This window comes from Arvicanthis niloticus, chromosome 11 (assembly GCF_011762505.2).
Source record: "Arvicanthis niloticus isolate mArvNil1 chromosome 11, mArvNil1.pat.X, whole genome shotgun sequence".
Classification (NCBI taxonomy): Eukaryota; Metazoa; Chordata; class Mammalia; order Rodentia; family Muridae; genus Arvicanthis; species Arvicanthis niloticus.
In genome coordinates this window covers 70,325,899-70,345,830 of record NC_047668.1, presented here as the reverse complement: position 1 = coordinate 70,345,830, position 19,932 = coordinate 70,325,899, and the positions used below count along the sequence as shown (strand labels likewise).

General features: G+C 38.4%; 1 protein-coding gene across 9 annotated transcripts in view; it reads right to left on the bottom strand.

Annotated features, from left to right (window-relative positions):
* The window catches only part of Ppm1b (protein phosphatase, Mg2+/Mn2+ dependent 1B), a 61,584-nt gene that overhangs the window by 3,456 nt on the left and 38,196 nt on the right, over positions 1-19,932 (bottom strand). For 3 of the 9 annotated variants that reach the window (XM_076942398.1, XM_076942395.1, XM_034513823.2), the window contains 4 exons: positions 19,443-19,560; positions 16,551-16,662; positions 16,026-16,083; positions 6,174-7,225 (listed from right to left, as the gene is read on the bottom strand). In XM_076942398.1, the coding sequence (XP_076798513.1) occupies positions 6,926-7,225; positions 16,026-16,083; positions 16,551-16,662; positions 19,443-19,545 (573 nt within the window). In that variant the 5' untranslated portion in view covers positions 19,546-19,560 and the 3' untranslated portion in view covers positions 6,174-6,925. Of the gene's footprint in view, positions 1-3,628; positions 5,355-6,173; positions 7,642-16,025; positions 16,084-16,550; positions 16,663-19,442; positions 19,561-19,932 lie in introns of those variants that run through there. The other 6 variants (XM_034513824.2, XM_076942396.1, XM_076942397.1 and 3 more) reach the window with 4 other exon arrangements.

Genomic DNA, 19,932 nt, shown 5'->3' with positions numbered 1-19,932 from the left:
AACAGGATATAAGTAGGTAGTAGAAGTGAACCACATGCAGTTGGGTCAGCAGTGTTTGACAAGGGACATGGCATTGATACAACACCTCTGTGAAAATTATCAATACTATGGATCAAAAAAAAAAAATCAAGAGCTGTATGTACATAGAGAGAAAAAAAAGAAAAAGAAAAATCCTCTTAAAATGGCAAGAGGAAGGAAGTATCTTCCTGTCTTCTGTCAAGGTTTCCTCTGTAATCTAAGACAGCCCCCCATCCACTTTCCCACTGTGGCATCCAAGACTCATCAGAGCAGCAGTGACACCGTGGAGAGACTGGGCAACAGTGAAGCCTTGTTAACAGTGAGCATAGCCACTGGCATCATAGACTGTATTTCTGAAAGCTAGAAATATAAAACTAGGCAAGAGGAAAAAAACAAAACTGAAAAACAACTCAAGAGCGTGGCAGTCAACAACTCCCAGCACTCGGGAGGCTGAGGTAGAACTGTCCAGAGCTTGAGGCCAGGCCAGGCTGGGCTACAAAACTGAGTTCAAACCCACAGAGTAAAACTATGCCTCAACAGACAGAAACCCAACCAAACAATAACAACACTTAAACACCAGGAATCATATGTGGGATGATCTCATACAAAATAAAGGGAAATGCTAAACAGTGAGACGCCCAATATGCAAAACTAACAGGAGATGAGAAACAGACTGGGAGAGTGTGTGCTCACAGAACAGAATTAGTAATCATGTTAAAACGTCAGAATCAAAAGATCAGTGGCATGAAGGACCTAAGAACTGACTTCAGAGAGGAAACTCAGAAGGCCAACATGCATTTTCTACATGAGAAATCCGAACTCTGCAGATACTAGAGAATTGCTTGCCTCTCTGGCAAAACACAAGGTGGGCAGTACTGAGGGCTGATGAGGAATGGAGAGACGGAAACATTCTGGCGTGTGGTATCCATCTGTGCATCTGTAATACAACGCTTGGCTCGTCGACACTGTCATCTTACTTCTGGAAGCACCAGTCTAGAGCAGTATTAGTACACGCTCAGTATTAGTACATCACAAGCAGGATGCCCGTGCAACACATTTTAGAATGTTGCAAACATCCAGTAGTTGAAGGGGCACAGCAATAAATACTATGGTACAGTCACAATTAGGTAGTATGCCTGTTTTTAGTGCGACTTAATCATTCACCTTCTAGAAGAGGGGGATGTAGAAGAAATGTGCCAGGAAACACTATTTCCTCCTAATACACCCAAACAAAACACAGTAGGTGGGTCTGTGGGGAAGGAAAGCAGTCCATGTTTGAGACAGTCTCAACTATGTAGCTGGATTCAAACCTGCAGTTCTCTTTGGTTCTACCTCCTGAACACTAGTGTGAGCTGCCAGGCCCAGCAGTGACAGCATTTCATCTTTACTTTCAAGACTCCCACTTTTCTTTCCCCACCTTCCATGTAAAGCAGATCACAATACCAGGCAACACGGCCCACAGTTTAGGCGAGAGCTTTTACCAAGGGTCATTTCTTGTGAAAGTAACCATCTAGCTTCATTGGCCTAATCATAACTAGGGAAGCCAACTGACTTCTTAATTTTTATCTTCTAAAAGTTAACAGTTCTTTATTCATCTTTAATTCCAACTTTCAGGAGGCAGAAGGTAAATCCCTGAGTTCAAGGCCAGCTAGGGCTATGTACTGAGACTCAAACAGGAAAAAGCAGAAGCACTCTGGAGTTGAGAACGGTACTTATGCAGCATTTTTTTTTTTTTTTTTTTTTTGGTGTTACCACTCACTGGGGAAACCCTGAGCTTTACTTCTATATCACAATGACATAAATCATCAAAGGGGGAGGGGACAAAACCAGAAGCCTAGGCTACAGGAGTTATCTAAGCAGCACGGCTCTTTCCTGTTTCACTGAAGATCCTGAGTTCAATTCCCAGCAGAACAAAAGCAAATAAAAAATAAACCAAAACACTCACCTAGTCTTTCCTTCTGGCTCCAAGAAAAACTCCCAAAGTTGACTGGGGTGGGCGGGCTGGGAGCAGAAGCACTTAGCTGTCAGTGCTAACCGGCTCTATACCCCAGACTACTTCTTACACATGATGGATTTTTTTGAACACCTAGAGATCACCTAGTTTGTGTAAAAATTACCATGTAATTTTCACTGAACACTGTTTAGCTGCCTCCACCAGAATCTTATCAGATACCTTCTCTTTAACCACCATAACTTCAAAATATGGCATGGCAGTTTGACTGTAATTTCAAAATACTTTAGAGGCTGAGGCATAAAAATTACGTTTGAAGCCAGCCTCGGCTATCCTGAGAGACCTTGTCTCAAAACCCAAACAATAACTATGTAACACAAAGAAAACAAAACAAACATTATTTAGAATTAGAATTATGCATTCTCTGCCAACTGACCACTACAGAGGCACATGTCTGTAATTCCAGCATGGACCATGAGGGGAGGGGATCCTACATCTGAGGCAAATTTAGGCTACACAGCAAGATGTAACTTTTATTCCTAAGTCTCTTAATAAGTCAGTCCTGCCTGGCACTAAGGCACCACTATTGGAGCTGTGCTTGAACCAGCTGGTCACTTTTCATGAGAACACAGTGGTGAGTGTGAAAGAGTGATGGTTCAGGAGACATTTCCTCCACAATACATGAAGCAAGCGGTCACTTAAGGACAACTGACAGTATTTGTTGCCAGTGAGAAATTTCACCTTTCAAAAGAAAATTAAAATTCTAAAAAATCTCTATCACCATAAGCTTGATGGTTTCCCAATCCTTAAAAAGGTTTTTAAAAATCAATTTGGTTAGCAAACAAACTTTCAACCATTACATAATACAAATGTCAGCACTGGAAAGAATTATGCAATTCAGTGAACTAGTATTTTCCAAATGACCAACATGCGAAGGTAGAAATCTGATCAAAATGCAAGACAGACCCAAAAGATGCCACATCAACAGCCCAGTCTTCTCAGGCAAAGGCTTTAAACTGCACATGCTCTCTCCTCGAAAGGTCTGTGTAAGGTCGACTTCAGCAACCACATCACACACAATGTGACTGCATGCAAAACAAACAAGGCATTAAAAAACAGGCAAATCCAGCCCCATGCTGGAAAGTGAAATCGGTGCCGTGTTTTGTGTTTTTGTTGTTGTTCATATTTAAAAAATTATTTTTTTATCTCTCCTGGTGTGGTGTTTTAAAGTTACAGACAAAAATGCCTGTTTTAAATTCCTATACAAATAGCAATATAATCCACAAAAGCAAAAAGTTCTTTGGGATATTTAGAATTTAAGATTACAAATGGGTCCTGAGATCAAATTTTACAAGTAACTGGACAGCAAAGGTCACAAGAGTAAAGAAGTATTAAATATGAATTTCTCTAGGTCATAAACACAGTATTTCTACTTCAACGTCCACTAACCAACCACTCAAGTAGTATTAACAGGAGGTTTTAGAGCAGAGGAGAGGTTAACTAGCAATGTCCTAAATGGTCTGGCTGATGCCTCTTTTAAAGCTAGAATTCATCTATGTTCATATCAATATTTCCACAAGTATGCCAATGATACATGTTTAAACCACAACCAACATTGCATTTTTATTCTTGAAAATCATACCAAAGAGTAATATGTCACACTGTTTTAAAATCGATTCTTTATTCAGGTAACAAGTTGGTTATGTTCACCACATTGTATGAAACATCAGATACCATCCTGGAAAGGAACTATCAGTACAGGTTGGGTCAGAGGAATGGTTAACAATGACCCATTTGCATTCTTCATTCAGCTTTTAACACCCCCAAACCCCAGTAAAGGGACAAGTAGCTTTTAACACCATCATGTGAAACACTTTAACTTACAAGACTAAAATCTAAAGAATAAATAAAATATATTGTGGCAGTAATTCCTTTTGGAGCAAAATCAGGTGCACAAGAAATCACGTGATCAGGAAAGCTATCTGCATTCAAATGTGTGGCTCCCCAGAAACAGCCTCAGGAAAATGATACAGAAAATATCATGAATTCCATTTCACATAGGACCAGAGAATGACTTATGTTTAACTACACACAAGGGCAGTTACAACCTGCTGAAACAATTAAAACATATGGGAAAATGTTTACAAAGCATCCACACATGTAAACCATGTACAAATGGATACATTCATTACTTCTCCAAACTCCAGTAACTTCTTTTTGATAAATATTTTACTCTTCATGTTCAGGACAAAATTCAATACATGCAAAACTTAAAAAATTCAAAGTTATTGTAAAAATAGAACTAAATAATTTAAGTACCTATGTGACAGCCACTCTGTACCGTGCCCAAGGTTATAAAATGAAAGGTTACTGAACCCATGAAAATATCTCTGTATTTCCCTAGATCTAAAATAGATACTTTAAAATGTATAGTATTTTGATGTAGTATTTTGAGCTTTTAAAATAACATAAACAGTTAAAAATTATACCAAATTACATAAAATTTGTATCTTAAAAGCTGAAGAAATTAAAACTATAGAAACCCACATGTGAAACAAAACGATCACAATTTATATTATAAAGGCAAATCTTATCAATTAAAATAATTTGAAGCCAGTAAGGTGACAAAGCAAATTATAAATAGCCATAAATTAATTCATTTGGTTTCAACGAGATCTTCTAGGGAGAGCTGAAGGACACAGCAGACACATGCGGAAAATTTTAACGGTTTATATTAATGCCAGACGCCGAATCTTCAAGCAAGGCAATGTTACAATGTTAACATTATTGGAGAACCCAATTTGGTAATACAAGTAAATTGGGAAAAAGTTAAATAACAATAAATACATATGCTATAGTAAATTGCTCAAATGAAATTCCAAGCCACAGAACTAACAAAAGGCTTCCAACTTAGTAAACTGAGACACTGGAACTTCTCTTGCATTTCTTTACTCTTACACGCTTATATGTTGTGTTTGTGTTGCTTTAAAAAAAAAAAAAAAAAAAAAACAAAAAAACCCATAATGTACCTTCAGAGTATAGCTAACTATATTCCCATGCACCTCAGGCACATTTGTTGATTTCTAGGGCCATTTTGTTTTTCTAGGGCCAAAAATTCAATATAGCTGTAACCAGATGCCTGAGGTTGGCAAAAATTACTTCAGAGTCCAGGCAATGCTAAAAGTGGCAATTACTGGGAAATACAAGTATGAACAAATGGTGGAAATGCTAATGGCTTCTGCTCATATCACAACAGTGGGAATTCACAAGAATATTTTCCCTTGTACTGAAGAAAATGTGACTAAAAGCTTTCCCCCAATTTTCAGAATCAAAGCATTTTAGAAGGTTATAAGGCTACCAATGAGTCTTCTAGATCGCCAGCACCCTACAAGAAGAGAAAAGGAAGAACATTGTTATTATGCACCTGTACCACTTCCAGGGTGGACTGAATCTCAAAAGAAAACAAATTAGGTGAACAAATTTCCTTCCTTCCTTCTTTCCTTCCTTCGTTTGAAAAGGGCATTTTAGCAGAATGGTGTGTGCATTCTATCATGTATGATACATGTGTATATAACAGACACATTGGGATTTTTTTCTCCCATCCCTTTCCACCTAATGGCCTTCCTTTCCCAAAAACACTTAAAAATATTCTGGTTTGGAAAAAAAATGTATCCAAATAAAAACATCAACTACAATGTTTGAAGATTCCAAACTTTTAAATTATGGTATCTTAAGCAACTGGAAACATGAATATAAAAATATAAGTTAATGTATAGATAAAAACACTTTTAAAATTTCTGAGTATTTACAGCATCCTTCATTAAAAGTATCAATTTTACCAAAGCCAAAACATAAGACCTATTTTTAAAATTGCATAGGATTCTTACACTTTTTATTACCTGATGAATCCTTATCACCAATGCTCATGGGAGAACTTTCTTAAATAGTTCCTTGTGCCAAACCATCTAAAGACGAGTGTTCCACACCACAGAAAAGGCAGCAGAACTATGGTATTTTTGAGTAAGCAAGACTTTAATATATACTTTTAAATTAAAATGTTTTTCTCTCTCTTTTTTTTTTTTTTGATGAAAAATAGCTGAGCCAAAGTATGCCAAATTTAATAGGACTATAAATGACCTTTATTGAGTTTAAGTGTCCCAAACCTGATTGTTAAATAAATAAAAACTAAGAAAGTACAAATGCGTAGATGATTCCACATCACATGCTTTATTTGGACGTAAACACTGATCATTTCATTCTAAACATGTGGTTGACATACATTTTTATGTGTATAGTAGGCTATACAGAATATACAAATGAAAGCTATATGAAAAGTACATAGTTCTTTAAAAATTTTTCATAAAGAATACAGAGAAAGGAAAAATAACCACACATCCGGTATCTCAATAAATTCTAAAAATAAAACTACAGAAATGTAAAATATAAACAAATCAAAACACACAGATTATCAACTCTGAAAGAAAAGTTATAGGCCAATTCTAGCCATTCTTTGAAGAACTAAAATTATAAGTAAACACAAATGTATTACAATGCTAACTATGCAAGGTATGAGTATATAAAATAAGCAGTGTCAATTCTACATTAACAAGGTATTTTTTCACAATGAATAGTTGTCTTTCCAATCAGTAATCTCTAATCCTAGCTATTAAGAATTAAACTACTGAATTTAATAATGACAACCTATTTTCTGGCATACAATGTGAAATAACATAACTTCATTAAATTCAAAATACTATAAATAGTCAATCTTAAACTATCATAAAGGTGTATGCAAAGGCCTTAAAAAAAAAAAAAAACCAAGGCTATATAGGAATATAAGAAAACTAGTTTTCCAAGATTCAAATAACAAAATGGTTATATAAACGCATATAGTATATATACTTCCTAAGTAAAAACTGTCAAATCAACATCACAAAAATATTACCCCAAAAAAGGTCATATTTTTTCAGCACTCATCTTTGTCCCTGTATCTTCATTACGGCTGTCTAATTCAGCAGGACCACTTTCAGTGTGTCTCTCCTGCATTGCCACTGGGTTTCCAGCATCACTGTTCGAAGAAGCAGCTGCAGCAGCTGGGTCAGCCGGGCTCTCTTCTCCCTCTACTTTAGCTAGCCTGTAACTAGTCAGCATCTCCTCCAGCAGTTGTCGGTAGTTTCCCCTATGGTTAACTCTCATTTGCCTGAGAGCTTCCACCAATTTCCCCTGTGATCCACTTTCCTCTGCTTCCTCGGAGGCCTTTTTTTAAGATTCAAGACCCCAGTGTCAGTAGACAAACTAGGATAGCACATGGATTTCATCACACATCACACAAAGCACTGTTTTCTCTACCATAAGCAACATAGTCAATAGAACATTTTCATTAAGTATCAGTTCTTACCTGTGCAGATTAATACAAAATTTCTTATTGTAACAACAAATTAATTTTAGCCAATTACCAGAAACCAGTTTATGACTTATTCCAATTACCATCTGAGGCTTAATCTGAAATTTACCTTGCTTTTAAAATTCAACAAGAACACAAGCATTTCCTAAAATAACTTACTTTTAAAAAAATGTTGGCTACAATGATTTAGTTCAAAGGGAAAATAGTGTTTTAAAGCGTGGCAAAGGACAGAAGAGCAGCCGTCAGAATGTTAGTGTCTTCATGTCTGCTGAATGTGAGTAGGAGAGAAGATACAAAGGTAAAACTACAAAAACTTAAACTGGAGTCCTTTGGAAATCTAAAAACTTTTGAAAATAAAATTATTTTGCCTTAAATATAATATTTAATAAAACCATCTCTAGATAAATACAATATTTTAAACACAAAATACTGGAAATTGCATGGGTTTCTAAAATTACATCTACTTAAGCTTCTTAGCAGAGAAGGATCTCATAATCCGTACTGATGAATTGACAAACTGAACTCAAGACAGCCTTGCACACATTCCCTCTTGTGTACAATCACGACAGCCTTGCACACATGCTCCTTCACATGCCCCCATCACGACAGCTTTACATACAAATCCCCCCATCAGGGCAGCCCATTTTAACGTACGTGCCCCCTTTCTGTACACTATTATCAATGAGTCACATCCTATGTTCTTTCAAAAACGTGCTAATTAGGAAGCTAACAGCGCTGACTCCCTGAGTGTGTACCAGAAAACAGAGATGGAGATTAAGCTAAGGAGATCGTGAGAAAACAATCACACAAAATTTAGAAAGTTTATATGCTGGCTAAGGCTCATCCAAGTTGGTATCCAGTACAAAAAACGCAGGCTAGATTACAGTCATGACTAGACTGCTTGAAAACAACAGTACAGTTATTTCAGGAACAATTAAGAAAATCTGAATTTGGTATTTCCTGGCATTATGAAATATTCTTCATTTTCTAGATAGTATTACTGCCATATAGAAAGATGTTCCTATTCTAAAAGAAGCTGTGCTCTGGAATGTTAACATGTATGTACAATATTGTAATGTACAGTGTATTTATGCATAGACATTAAGATAGACAAAGCAACAGAGCAAAATACAAACAACTAGAATCTACATAGTGTTCACTGCCATTTCAATTTTTAGCCTGTTTGGAAGTTTTCATCCTCAAACATTAGGAAAATAAAAAAATAAAATAGTTTATTAACAGAGGGTCTAAGTCTTAACTGTCTTTGGAGATGTACCACTAATAAATCCACATAATAAATTGTGATGCTCTTGAGAAAAGTGAGGGAAGGGACCTGAATGCTTAAAAAAAATTGTCCTATGGCAGAAAGCAAAGAATGTGTGTGCATGCCTTAACCTGTTTTGGGTTGTTTACTTTTATATATTTACAGTGTTGGGAAAGAGGGGAGTGAGATGGCCTAGTGGTTAAGAACAAAGGCCCCAGGTCATTCCCAGAACCCACATGGCTGCTCACAGTTGTCTACAGATCCAGTCCCAGGAGGCCCGAAGCCCTCATCGGCTCCTTAGCCACCGGGAACATTAGTGACACACAGAAAAGCACTCATTCGTATGAAATAAAAATAGTTAAAAGACTATTTGTTCCTAAAGTGCTTGGAAAGATAAGAAACATGATGATATAATGATACCGAATAGCCATGCAGTGGAGTTATGCTTTATTTCTTTAAATTTCCCTATTTTCCACAAGGATATTAACTGTCAAATTAACTTTATTTTTGCAGAATGAGTTCTATGCTAAGATTTTCTTATATATATTTTCCCTTTCCTCTTATACTAACTATGTTCCTCTCAGGTCCCTATCTGACTGTGTTCAGGAAAGGTTATGACTGAATGATGTAAGTGCGGTCCAAATCACTAACTGTCACTTTTTAATCAGACCTTTCAGAAAAAAATGTTTCATTTAATTTCACATAGATCTTGTGAAAGGCCTCCCTAAAGCCCCTAAAAACAAAAGGCTTTTATATTATTTAAAAAATGAATCACATGATGTTGATTCAACCCCTCTCTCCAGTAGGCAGCTGGCCTCCAGGAGAAGTGGCTACTCTGGCTTCACTGAACAATCATTTGCAAAGCTTTTAAATTACATAGATGCCGACGCTGTGTTTCAGGATACACAGGATCTAAACTTATCCTGGAGGATCCAGATATCTTATAATCTATTTTGTAACTCTGATATATAGCCATGGCTACCTAAACCTATTTCAAGCTGGACTGTAGTAGTAAGGCTATACTGATGTGGTGGCTTAAAGTACATCCTTTGCCTTGGCTGTTCTGGAACTCATTCTGTAGACTAGGGTGACCTCTGACTCCCAAGTACTGGAATTAAAGGCATGCACCAATCCTGCCTAGCAAAGTTGTAGTAACTTCCAAAAAATCTACTACACCAAACCAGTATAAAAACAGGACTGCCAGGCAGTGTGGCGCACACCTTTATTCCAAGCACTTAGGAGGCAGAGGCAGGAGGATCTCAGTCAATTCAAGGACAGCCAGGTTTATACAGAGAAACCCTGTCTCAAAAACCAAACAACCAAACAACAACAAAACAAAAAACTCACCACTACCACCACCAACAAAACGGGACTGTTTACAAAGTTTGGCATCACAAAGTCACTACACTAAAATGATGACCATATTTAAAATTTAAAACATATTTAAAAATTAGTTTACCTGGAGGGAAAACTGCAGTCAAACTATAAAGTAAATCAATTAAAAAAATCATTATGCCTGATGGGAAATTTTATTTTCCCATTGCTCTGGATAATGGGCAGCAGAAACATCTTCCTAGCAATTAGTTTTCAAAATACTATTACAGTAACTGTTCCACAGCTTCATAAGAAGCTATTACCTACGTTGTGTTTTCTTGTCCAGAGTTTAAAAAGTTCACACCGGATCACCTACGCTGTACCAATTATACTCCACTTTGCAGGCTTCCCAAGCCTCTCTAATTAGAGCACACACTTCGTCTACTTATCTACATCCTCCATAACATTCAGGAGGGGAATCAACATCTGTGCCAAGGACTTTACACGGTCATCTAATCTTCACAGGCACCCTCTGAAATAATACTGTGACAAAGACATTTGTCCTCTGTGTTAATGAGGGGCAGAGTTCAGAACTAAGCCCACATGTACGTGTGACCAACATCAATCTGAATGCTCCAGTGAATGCATTATGGTATATTAACAGTTTTGCATGAGAACTTTCTCATGGATCTAGACACTTATTTAGAATGATGTTTAAGAAGCTGGAGAGATAGCTCAGTACTTAAAGAGAAATGGCTGTTCATCCAAAGGACCAGGGTTCAATTCCTAGAATCAACATAGTGGCTTACAATTATCTGCAGCTCCAGTCCCAGGAGATCCTCTGTGGCCTCCACAAATACCAGGCATGCATGTGATACAAGGACACACATGCAGGTAAAACACCCATGATACACACACACACACACACACACACACAAAGAATGTTTAAATTTATTGTTCACAGGGATATGGAGGGATGGCTTTGCAGCTGAGAGTAACTGTTATTCCAGAGGAGGGCTGGGCTTAAGTTTCTAGCACCCACAGGGCAGCTCACAACCATCTCTAGCTCCACTTTCAGAAGCTCCAACCTCTTGTCTTCAGACACTGCATCTACACGGTGCACTTACTATACATGCAGGCAAAACATTATATACATAAAACAAGAGTAAATAAAATTTTAATAAAAATTTTATTCTATGGAAAAATTTTAAGACAGGGTGAGACAAGAATGAATTTCCCTTAATGGCTATGTCATCTAGACTACCATAGTTTAATAAACAAACATTTTACTACAAGAACACATCCTTGGCACTGGAGAGGGTTGAGTGAGTAAGAGCACTAGCTGCTCAAGCCCGAGGACCTGAATTCAGACCCCAGTACAGGGTATGGCCATGTACAAGCCTATAAGCCCAATGCTGTATGTGATAGGCAGTCAGGATAGCTGGGGTTGCCACCTGCCAGCATAGTGCTGATTAATGAAGACACTCTGTTTCTAAGGAATAAAGCTGGGAGTGACACAGCAGGATACCTGCCTCTGGCTTCTGTGAGTACACACCAGAACATGCTCAGCCCACCCTATATGAACATCCTTTTAATAGTAAAACATAAGAAGGTAAGTAAACCAGTACAAACAGGACAACAAAATCTAAGCACATTAAAAGATTAAGTAGCATGCTGCTGAGATGGCTCACTGTTAGGAGAGTGTACCTGCTGCAAAGCCCATGTGTGTCACCTTGAATTTCAATCCCCAGACCCTAAATACAAGCACATGCCTATAATACCAGTGCACCTAGGGAGATGGAAGACAGGAGAATAGTTGGATGCTTACAGACCATCTAGGCTGCCTCACAAGGCAAAGAAACCTCAAAAACGGAAGGCAAGAATGGACACCTGAGAGTGTCCTTTTACTTCCACACGCCCACATCTCATTCATTTAGTCTATGCGCGTGTGCACGCACACACACACACACACACACACACACACACACACACACACGAAGGGGGGTGGGGGGGAACAGAAGTGAATTCCTGAAGCTCAATGGCCAGCCAGTCTAGCCAAATCGATGAGCTTCAGGCTCAATGAGAGACCTAAAACATAAGGGTGGAGAGCACTTGAGCAAGGTTACCTAGACAACAACCCTGGGCCCACAGGGTTGACTTATGCATGCTTGACTGCACAGACCTACACTAACAAGTACACACGTCACATACCAATACACAAAAAATACAGACTTGCATTTCAATTAGCTGTCTTCTTGGCATTTTGGTTGGGAGCCTTGCCTTTAATAGCTGAGCTGTCTCTCCAGCCCAGCAATCTTTTTGTTGTTGTTGTTGTAGGTGTGTGCATGTCAGAGGTCAACTTCTTGTGTCATTGCTCAGATGATGTCACTTTCTTTGAGAAAGGTTTGCCACTTGCACCTGAGGCTGACAGGCTAGGTTGGCTGGCCAGTGAGCTCCACTCATCTCCAGCTCCCCAGTGCTAGGATTACAAGCATGTACCACTCTACCTGGGTGCTTACAAGGCTACTGTGGATTGAAGTCAAGTCTTCCTGCTTGTGTGGCAATCACTTTGCTAAGCTACCCACCTACCACCTATTATCTCATTACTTTATAGAGATTTTTCGTTTTCTTTTTGTATGTGTGTGTACATGTAGGTGGAAGTCAATGCCTGGTATCTTCCTCACTCACTCTCCACCATAGCTTTTAACCTTTCAGTGAACATGGAGCTCACTGACTGGCTAGTACACTCCAGGGATCCTCAGGTCTCCATCTCTGCCCCATTTTTAATGTATAACCCATGGATCAAACTTAGGTGCTCACACATAGAGTCCTAGTACTCAGGAGATGAAGGAGGCAGGTAGAAAGATCAGGAGTTCAGAGGGCAGCCTCAACTAAACACTTTGTGACATACTGGGCTCATTATATGAGGCCCTGTCACAAACAACAAAAAACAAGATAGAAACAAATACCTGTCTATATTAAATATGGGGGGGGGGCATTTATTTCTGATAGTACTATTTAAAAAGTATTTAGAAAAAGAACAATTCTGATAGAGTGATATCTTTGTTTTAAAAAAAATCTGACTTAACTCTGAATAGCATTCTTTTAACTTTAAACAATTCTTATTATCCTCAAAAAAGCTTACCCTTCAAAATAATTTTGAGCATTCTCTTCTGTGTTTCTCCCAGACTTTTGCCCCTCTGCATCCTACCTACATTTCCTACATTTGCTGAGGTCTCCGAAGCACTCATGGACTACAACTGTGTCTACCCGCTGACTCTTAAGTCATCAATTTCCAGGCTAAGGAGTAATCGAATGCTTAGATTTGTCACTCTATTGCTTTTCTGGTTTTTCAGTACATTTCTATCAATGGCAACTTACTCAACAAAGGTGTGAAAGAATATGGTAATGTTTCCCAAAATAAGATTCTAGTCTGTAACATCAGTTTCTATAGTGAATGAGTCTCTACTCTAGTATCTATTAATAATGAGTTCAGACTACTCTATCTATATAACTACTTTACAACTCTTTGCCTTCTAGAATCTACAATCTACCACAGTCAATGTTAAAATAACAGAACTGCCACAGATGGGCTAAGGGTTACAGCGTTAGAACTCAGGCCTAGGATGTGTACAGAAGGTCCCAAGTTCAATGCCCAGCACGGAGGTAGAGTGTTTACAGGTACCAATCTTACTCTGATATGGTTAGACTCCTAATGCACAGCATGGCTCTCCACTAGACAGCTCAGGAGGCCTCTCCCTCAGCAAGAGCTCTAACCGTTTCCACTGTCAGTTCTCCCCACAGCCACTCTCTGCTCTGGCTGGCTAGAGGCCCCCCATCACCTGTTTTCAAAAACCCTTTGACTCTTTGACATCTGGACTTTGACCACGCTTTTCTCCTTCATTAGAAATGCCATGTTTCTCATCTCATCGTGTGTGTGTGTGTGTGTGTGTGTGTGTGTGTGTGTGTGTACGTGTGTACATGTGTACGTAAGTATGTATATCCCCTTCTCAAACTGTTTGGGTGCTGGGGACTGAATTCAGAGCCTACCATGTACTAAGCAAATGCTCACTGCCAGGTTTATGGCACCAAGCCTAACAAATTCTGTGTTGTGTCATTCACTACCAACTACATGACATACCTTTATTTACTATTTGTAAGTATAAGATACATGGTATGACCCTATGTGTGAAATCATGCCTCTCCCTCTGCCAATTCACTATGTTTGGCTGTCAGAGTTTAGTCTGTTGAAAATCAATAGAAAGCTTACACATGGATAATTTCATAATCCTAAATGTATGTAGCCATACAGAATCTGGCTTAAGGCCAACTGTTACAGCTTATGCAATTACCCTTAAACTCAAGGTTCTGGTTGGTGCCTATTCGTTTGCTTGAAGCAGCTATTGTGTATGGGTATGTACTCTTTAAGAATTCAGTCACCTGTGGTATAGGTTAAAAAGATATAGAAAAAGTAAACATTTCCCAACTCTTGTTCTCAAGAAAAGATTTCTTAAGGAATTAAGGAATTCAACAGGATGTAATTTTTTTTAGGATTGCCCACCAGTTACATTCTGAAATACTTGAGAAAACAGGACTATCAGTTCAGACAGTGATTATATTCTGAAGGCTTAGTGCTGACAGTGGAGGATGTTTCATGTGGCATCTATAACATAGCTGTCACCTCTCAGACACAGCAAACTTTAAGTTGTCAACATCCTTTCAATATTTGTGTGGGGTTTCTCTGAATTTCTCATATCTGTATTTTACATTAAGGCTCACAGTTTTGGATATAATTCTTGAATACTATGAGGTAAGTACAAGCCACAGAAGATGCAGGATCAATACTGCAGAGTAAGTATACATTGTTATTAACAATGTTGCTTTTATTCAACTCATTAAAACTGCATTAAGAGTGAAATATTATCTTACTATTTCTTTTGGTTCTGGCTTTATAGATACAAAGCCTTACTATGTAGCTCTGGCTGGCCTTAAACTCATAGAGATTATCCATTTGCCTCTGCCCCCTGAGTACTGTGATTAAAAGCATATACTACTACACCTGATATTATACTTTCTAAGATAATGTATTTATTCAAGAATGAATCCTAGGAAAACAATGCAATTAAAATTAAAAATAAATGTTATGCACTGGCTATTCTCTCTAGATCTACTAAGTAAAGCTGCAGGCATGAGGATGAGTCTATGTCTTCTCAAGGAAGTTCATTACCAAGTATGGCTTCTTTAAATCGTTGAGAGTGTGTGAGAGTATGAGAGTGTGAGAGTGTGTGAGTGTGTGTGTGTGTATAAAACTAGCACCGTTTTGTTTTTAAAGATCTGTTTATTTTATATACACTGTTGCTGTCTTCAGACACACCAGAAGAGGGCATCAGATCCCATTACAGATGATTGTGAGCCACCATATGAGTGCTGGGAATTGAACTCAAGACCTCTGGAAAGAGCAGTCAGTGCTCTTAACCACTAAGTCGTTTCTCCAACTACCCCCCCCCCCGACCCCCGCACCATTTACTTTTAGATATCCCAAACTTGAAAACCCTATCAGAAAATACTGAGTCCAACTTAAAGAGGGGCAATGTTTCCTATCCTGCTCTGAGTAGGAAGCTATGCAGCTCTTCCTTCCTAGGCCAGCACAGTAAGGCAAAGAGGAGTGGAGCCCAGTTCCTCACTCACACAGCCACAACCATCACTACCAAAGAAAATAGCTTAACTATCTCACCTAAGCACGAGGGTTACTGAGAGAATAACTCACTAACCTCTGGTGCTGGTAGCTGAAAAAAATTAGTTATTTGAAAGCACATTCTTGCCTCAAAATGAAGATATAAGAAACAGGAAGAAAGGCACACATAGAGGGAGAAAGCAGAGATGGCAGACACAAAGATAAATGACAACAAACCTTTCTACAGAACAAAATTTTATGTTTCTACTTTTATACATTGTCTAAAACATTAACTGATTCTTAAAATGAATAACAGTACACACCATTATGTGAATTATTCACACCTAGTACTTATATTATAAAATGACTTTAAATATTTAGGAAATAAATTTAAACTTACCCCATCATTGTCTTTGTGTGGATTAAGTCTACTATAAACAGCTTCAATAACATGGCGCCTAAAAAGATATGTTTTATTACATAAAATTTTAAGCTCATATTTCAAATACTTTGTCCTGACTACAGAAATACGTTACACTAAATACTTTCAGAGATCAATTCCACATTTTACTCATAATTTTTTGTTCATACAAAATCTGTCCTTATTAAACAAAAGACTTATCTTCAAAGAACATATTTCTTTAAAAACAATATCCTGGGCTGGTGAGATGGCTCAGTGGATAAAAGTGCTCTCTGCCAAGTCTGATGATGTGAGTTCAATAGTGGATGTAAGGAGAGACCACGTCTACCAACTCTGTGCTGGCACACACATACATGCCCACACCTAACCCCTGCACAAGTCCATCTTTTTAGATGAAGGGTTTTACCTCTAGATCAATGAGCTACCTGGTTCATTTTCTTCCTCACAATGATTTAAACACTAATTTTAAATGACTGCAGAATTAGCATTTTCTGCTCTACTTACTTGCCAGCGAGACCTCCCCCGGGAGGTAAATTTGGGATATTTTCTGCAGACAAAATGCGCATCACATGGGCAAGATCAGGCATTCCTTCCTCCCCAGACTTCTGCATGATTTCTGTAGGTTTAGGAATAAGACATAAAAAGTCATTGATATTCACATGTTTATTATAACATAGTTTCATGAAATATGAACTATAATTAAATGTGTAAAGATAAGAGGACAGCAAAGAAAGACATCAGTGAGTGAAATGGTTTACACCCAACAAAAATGACTCTCTCAAACCTGTGGGAGGAACGCTGGTGTGTGTGTACACAGGCATACACATGGCAGCCAAAGGTCAGTGTGGTCTCCTCCTTGACAAGTCTCTATCTTTGAGACAGTGCTTCTCACTGGACCTATAGTTTATCTACCTTCGTATGTCCTATTGCTGAGATAGACCACCATGCTTGGCTTTTACATGGGTGCTGGGGATTGGAAATCAAATTCTTGTGCTTTTGTGATATGTATATGACCAAATAAGCAATTTTTCCAGCTGAGATTTTTTAAATTCTATATAAAAGTAATCTAATGAAATAATATAAGCTGAGAACGGCAGTGCATTCCTGAATACCCAGCAGTCAGGAGGCAGAGGCAGGAGGATCAGGAGACTGGCCTAGGCTACAAAATGGGTTCACGCCTAGCTGGAGGAGTTACAGACAGACAGTTACAGTAAGGCTTTGTCTAAAGTCATTATAGGAAACCAAAACCAATGGCTGCATAAGAATCACAGAAGAAGATTAATACTTACATTCTATAGCAATCTCAAGAAAATGAATCATGGTACTTGTAAAATAAAATCTTCACATTCTCCATTTTTGTATGTAATTACAGGAAACATTTTAAAGCATGTGTGTATGCACACATGTGCATGTTTGCATGTGTACAGTGACCTTTTTTGTACTTTTCAGAGGGGGGCAAAGAGGTAAGAGTGGAGCTCTCAAGTGAGCACAAGGCCCACTGGCTAGCTTGAAAGGAAGATACCTACCCGTGGTCACTGATGGGCCACCACATTCACCCAGCTTTTCAGCTAAGCTCCATCCTCATGCTTGCTGCTTCTGCAGCAGGCGTGCTTTAACTTCAGACCCCATCTTCTAAACCCTACCTCTTTGTTCTCTCTCCCTCCTTTCTCTACCCATGTCTTTCTTTGTTTCTTTCTGACAGTCTTTTGTATAGTCCAGTTGGTCCTCAAACTCCAAATAAATCCTCCTGCCTCTGCTCCCAGTGATGGGAGCACAGTCTAAAAAGCCTGTTCCATTTTTAGCAGAGATAGTGGTCTACCCAGGCTGTGCACACAGGAGGTAAGCTCTGTAGCACTGAGCCACATCCCCAGCTCCAGTTAACTCACTTTAAAAGAAAATTTTTTAAATTTTATTTTTAAAGATTTTATTGTACACGTGTGAGTGTCTTGCCTGCCTCCACATGTATGTCTGTGTACCACATGCATGCCTACTGTCCAGAGAGGCCAGAAGAGCATGCCAGATCCCCTGAAACAGGGGCTTCTGAAAGTTGTCAGCTACCCTGTGGGTCCTTGAAGCTGAACACAGGTCCTCTGTAAAAGCAACAAGTGTTCTCACATACTGAGCCACTTCTCCAGACTATTTTTCCGCAATTAAACACATGTACATGTGGATACTACTTTTAACACAAGAAACCAGCATCCTAAGCAAGGCCTCTCACGCTACACATACCACCTTTACAGAATGCCTCACATATTCTCGCTTTGGCCTCAGAATCCTCTACTGCAGTTTAATTCCACCATGACTCCCTTACTTTTAAATTTCAACCAAAAGATTCTCTACAACCAGGTCTCCACATATACTTTCTTGAGTCTGAAATACTTTATGCTAATCCTATTCATCCTTTAGTTTGTAACATCAATATTTAAATCCCATACCTAGAATAGACACATACATTACTTTATACTGTTATCTAAAGGATGTTTATTGGTTTAGACCATGCTGAAAGCTTGGTCCCTAGGTGCTGACATACTGAAAGTTGAGAACTGTGAGACTCCAATCAGTTCATAGCTGAGTGGATAACCATGAGGGGATGCCTAACTTGAGGGCAAGCTTTTGAAGGATATATCTCTCCCTTGGTACACCCACCTCCCAGTCCCCTGCTTTACAGTCCATGACGCATGTTCCTGCTTCCTTGAGATTCTGCATTGCTTCATTCAGGTCCAATGGAGCCAGTAGACCATGGACCAAAACTGAAATTGAACTAAAAAATGTATTTTCTTCCTTAAATTGCTTATCTCAGGCATTTTTATTGAAGGGATGGGGGGAGAGCCACTGCTTATGTTTTGGACCAGGCAATTTTTGTTGTGGGACAGTCCTACCACTAAGAATTAAAGTGGTGTCCCTGAGCTCTGCCACAGGTTACAGGGACCCATCTCCCAGATGAGAACAACTGCAGCCTGCTGCGTCACCAGTCAGTTCTCAGGCCTCCCACTACTGTCGCTCCAGTTCAGTTCACCACTACCCTCTGGTGATTGCATTAATAGCACAATAAAAGTGAAAGTGTTTGGGGGCAGGGGGAGACAACAACGAGATTAGTTAAATAAAAGCAGGGCTTAGAGTGAAGAAATTACATACTGGTTTCCACACCCCAGAGCATCTTTATCCGTACCATTCTGGGTACATATCCAGACTGTGATCAAAAAAGGAAACCCATTCTTCCTGAACTGACATTGATCCTAGACAGCATGTCTTAAGCAGATAGAGACTTACTGTTGAAGCCGTTTAAACATAATTTCTTCCACTAAGAAAAATTTAAATTAAGTATTCTTCTAATAACAAATACTTTTTCTTTCCTTCCTGAAGAAAAACAAAAACAAAACAAAGAAACTGCCTTACCCTCAACCCGTGATTCCAAGTGCTTCTCCAACTCTGCATCTCTTTTCACGGCCTCATCTGAGACCTTGGGGGCATTTGAAAAGCAAACTAATACAACACTCATGTTATCTCGACTTCCCTGTGTAGTAAAGAAAAGAAAAAAAGTCATTCTTCCTGTAGTTCAACAATTATTATTTAGTTTCAGAGTTAAAGTAATTAAAATTTATTTAGTCACCCAGAATGTATACTTTAGATATTCGTATTTCAAAAAAAATTATTTTAAATACAACTTTAAGGTACAAGGTATCTAGGTATGAGTATGAATATAGTTATTCTTAGATTGTAATTCTGTGTAACTATTTTTACTTACCAGTCCACAGCCTAAGAAATGAAGATAACTTTACCCCTATTATCTTCCAAACTGTTTTTCATTCAAAATTATATAATCCTAAATATAACATTTGGAAAAAATTCATGCTAATCAACATAACACAACACTTTTGCTGAAAAT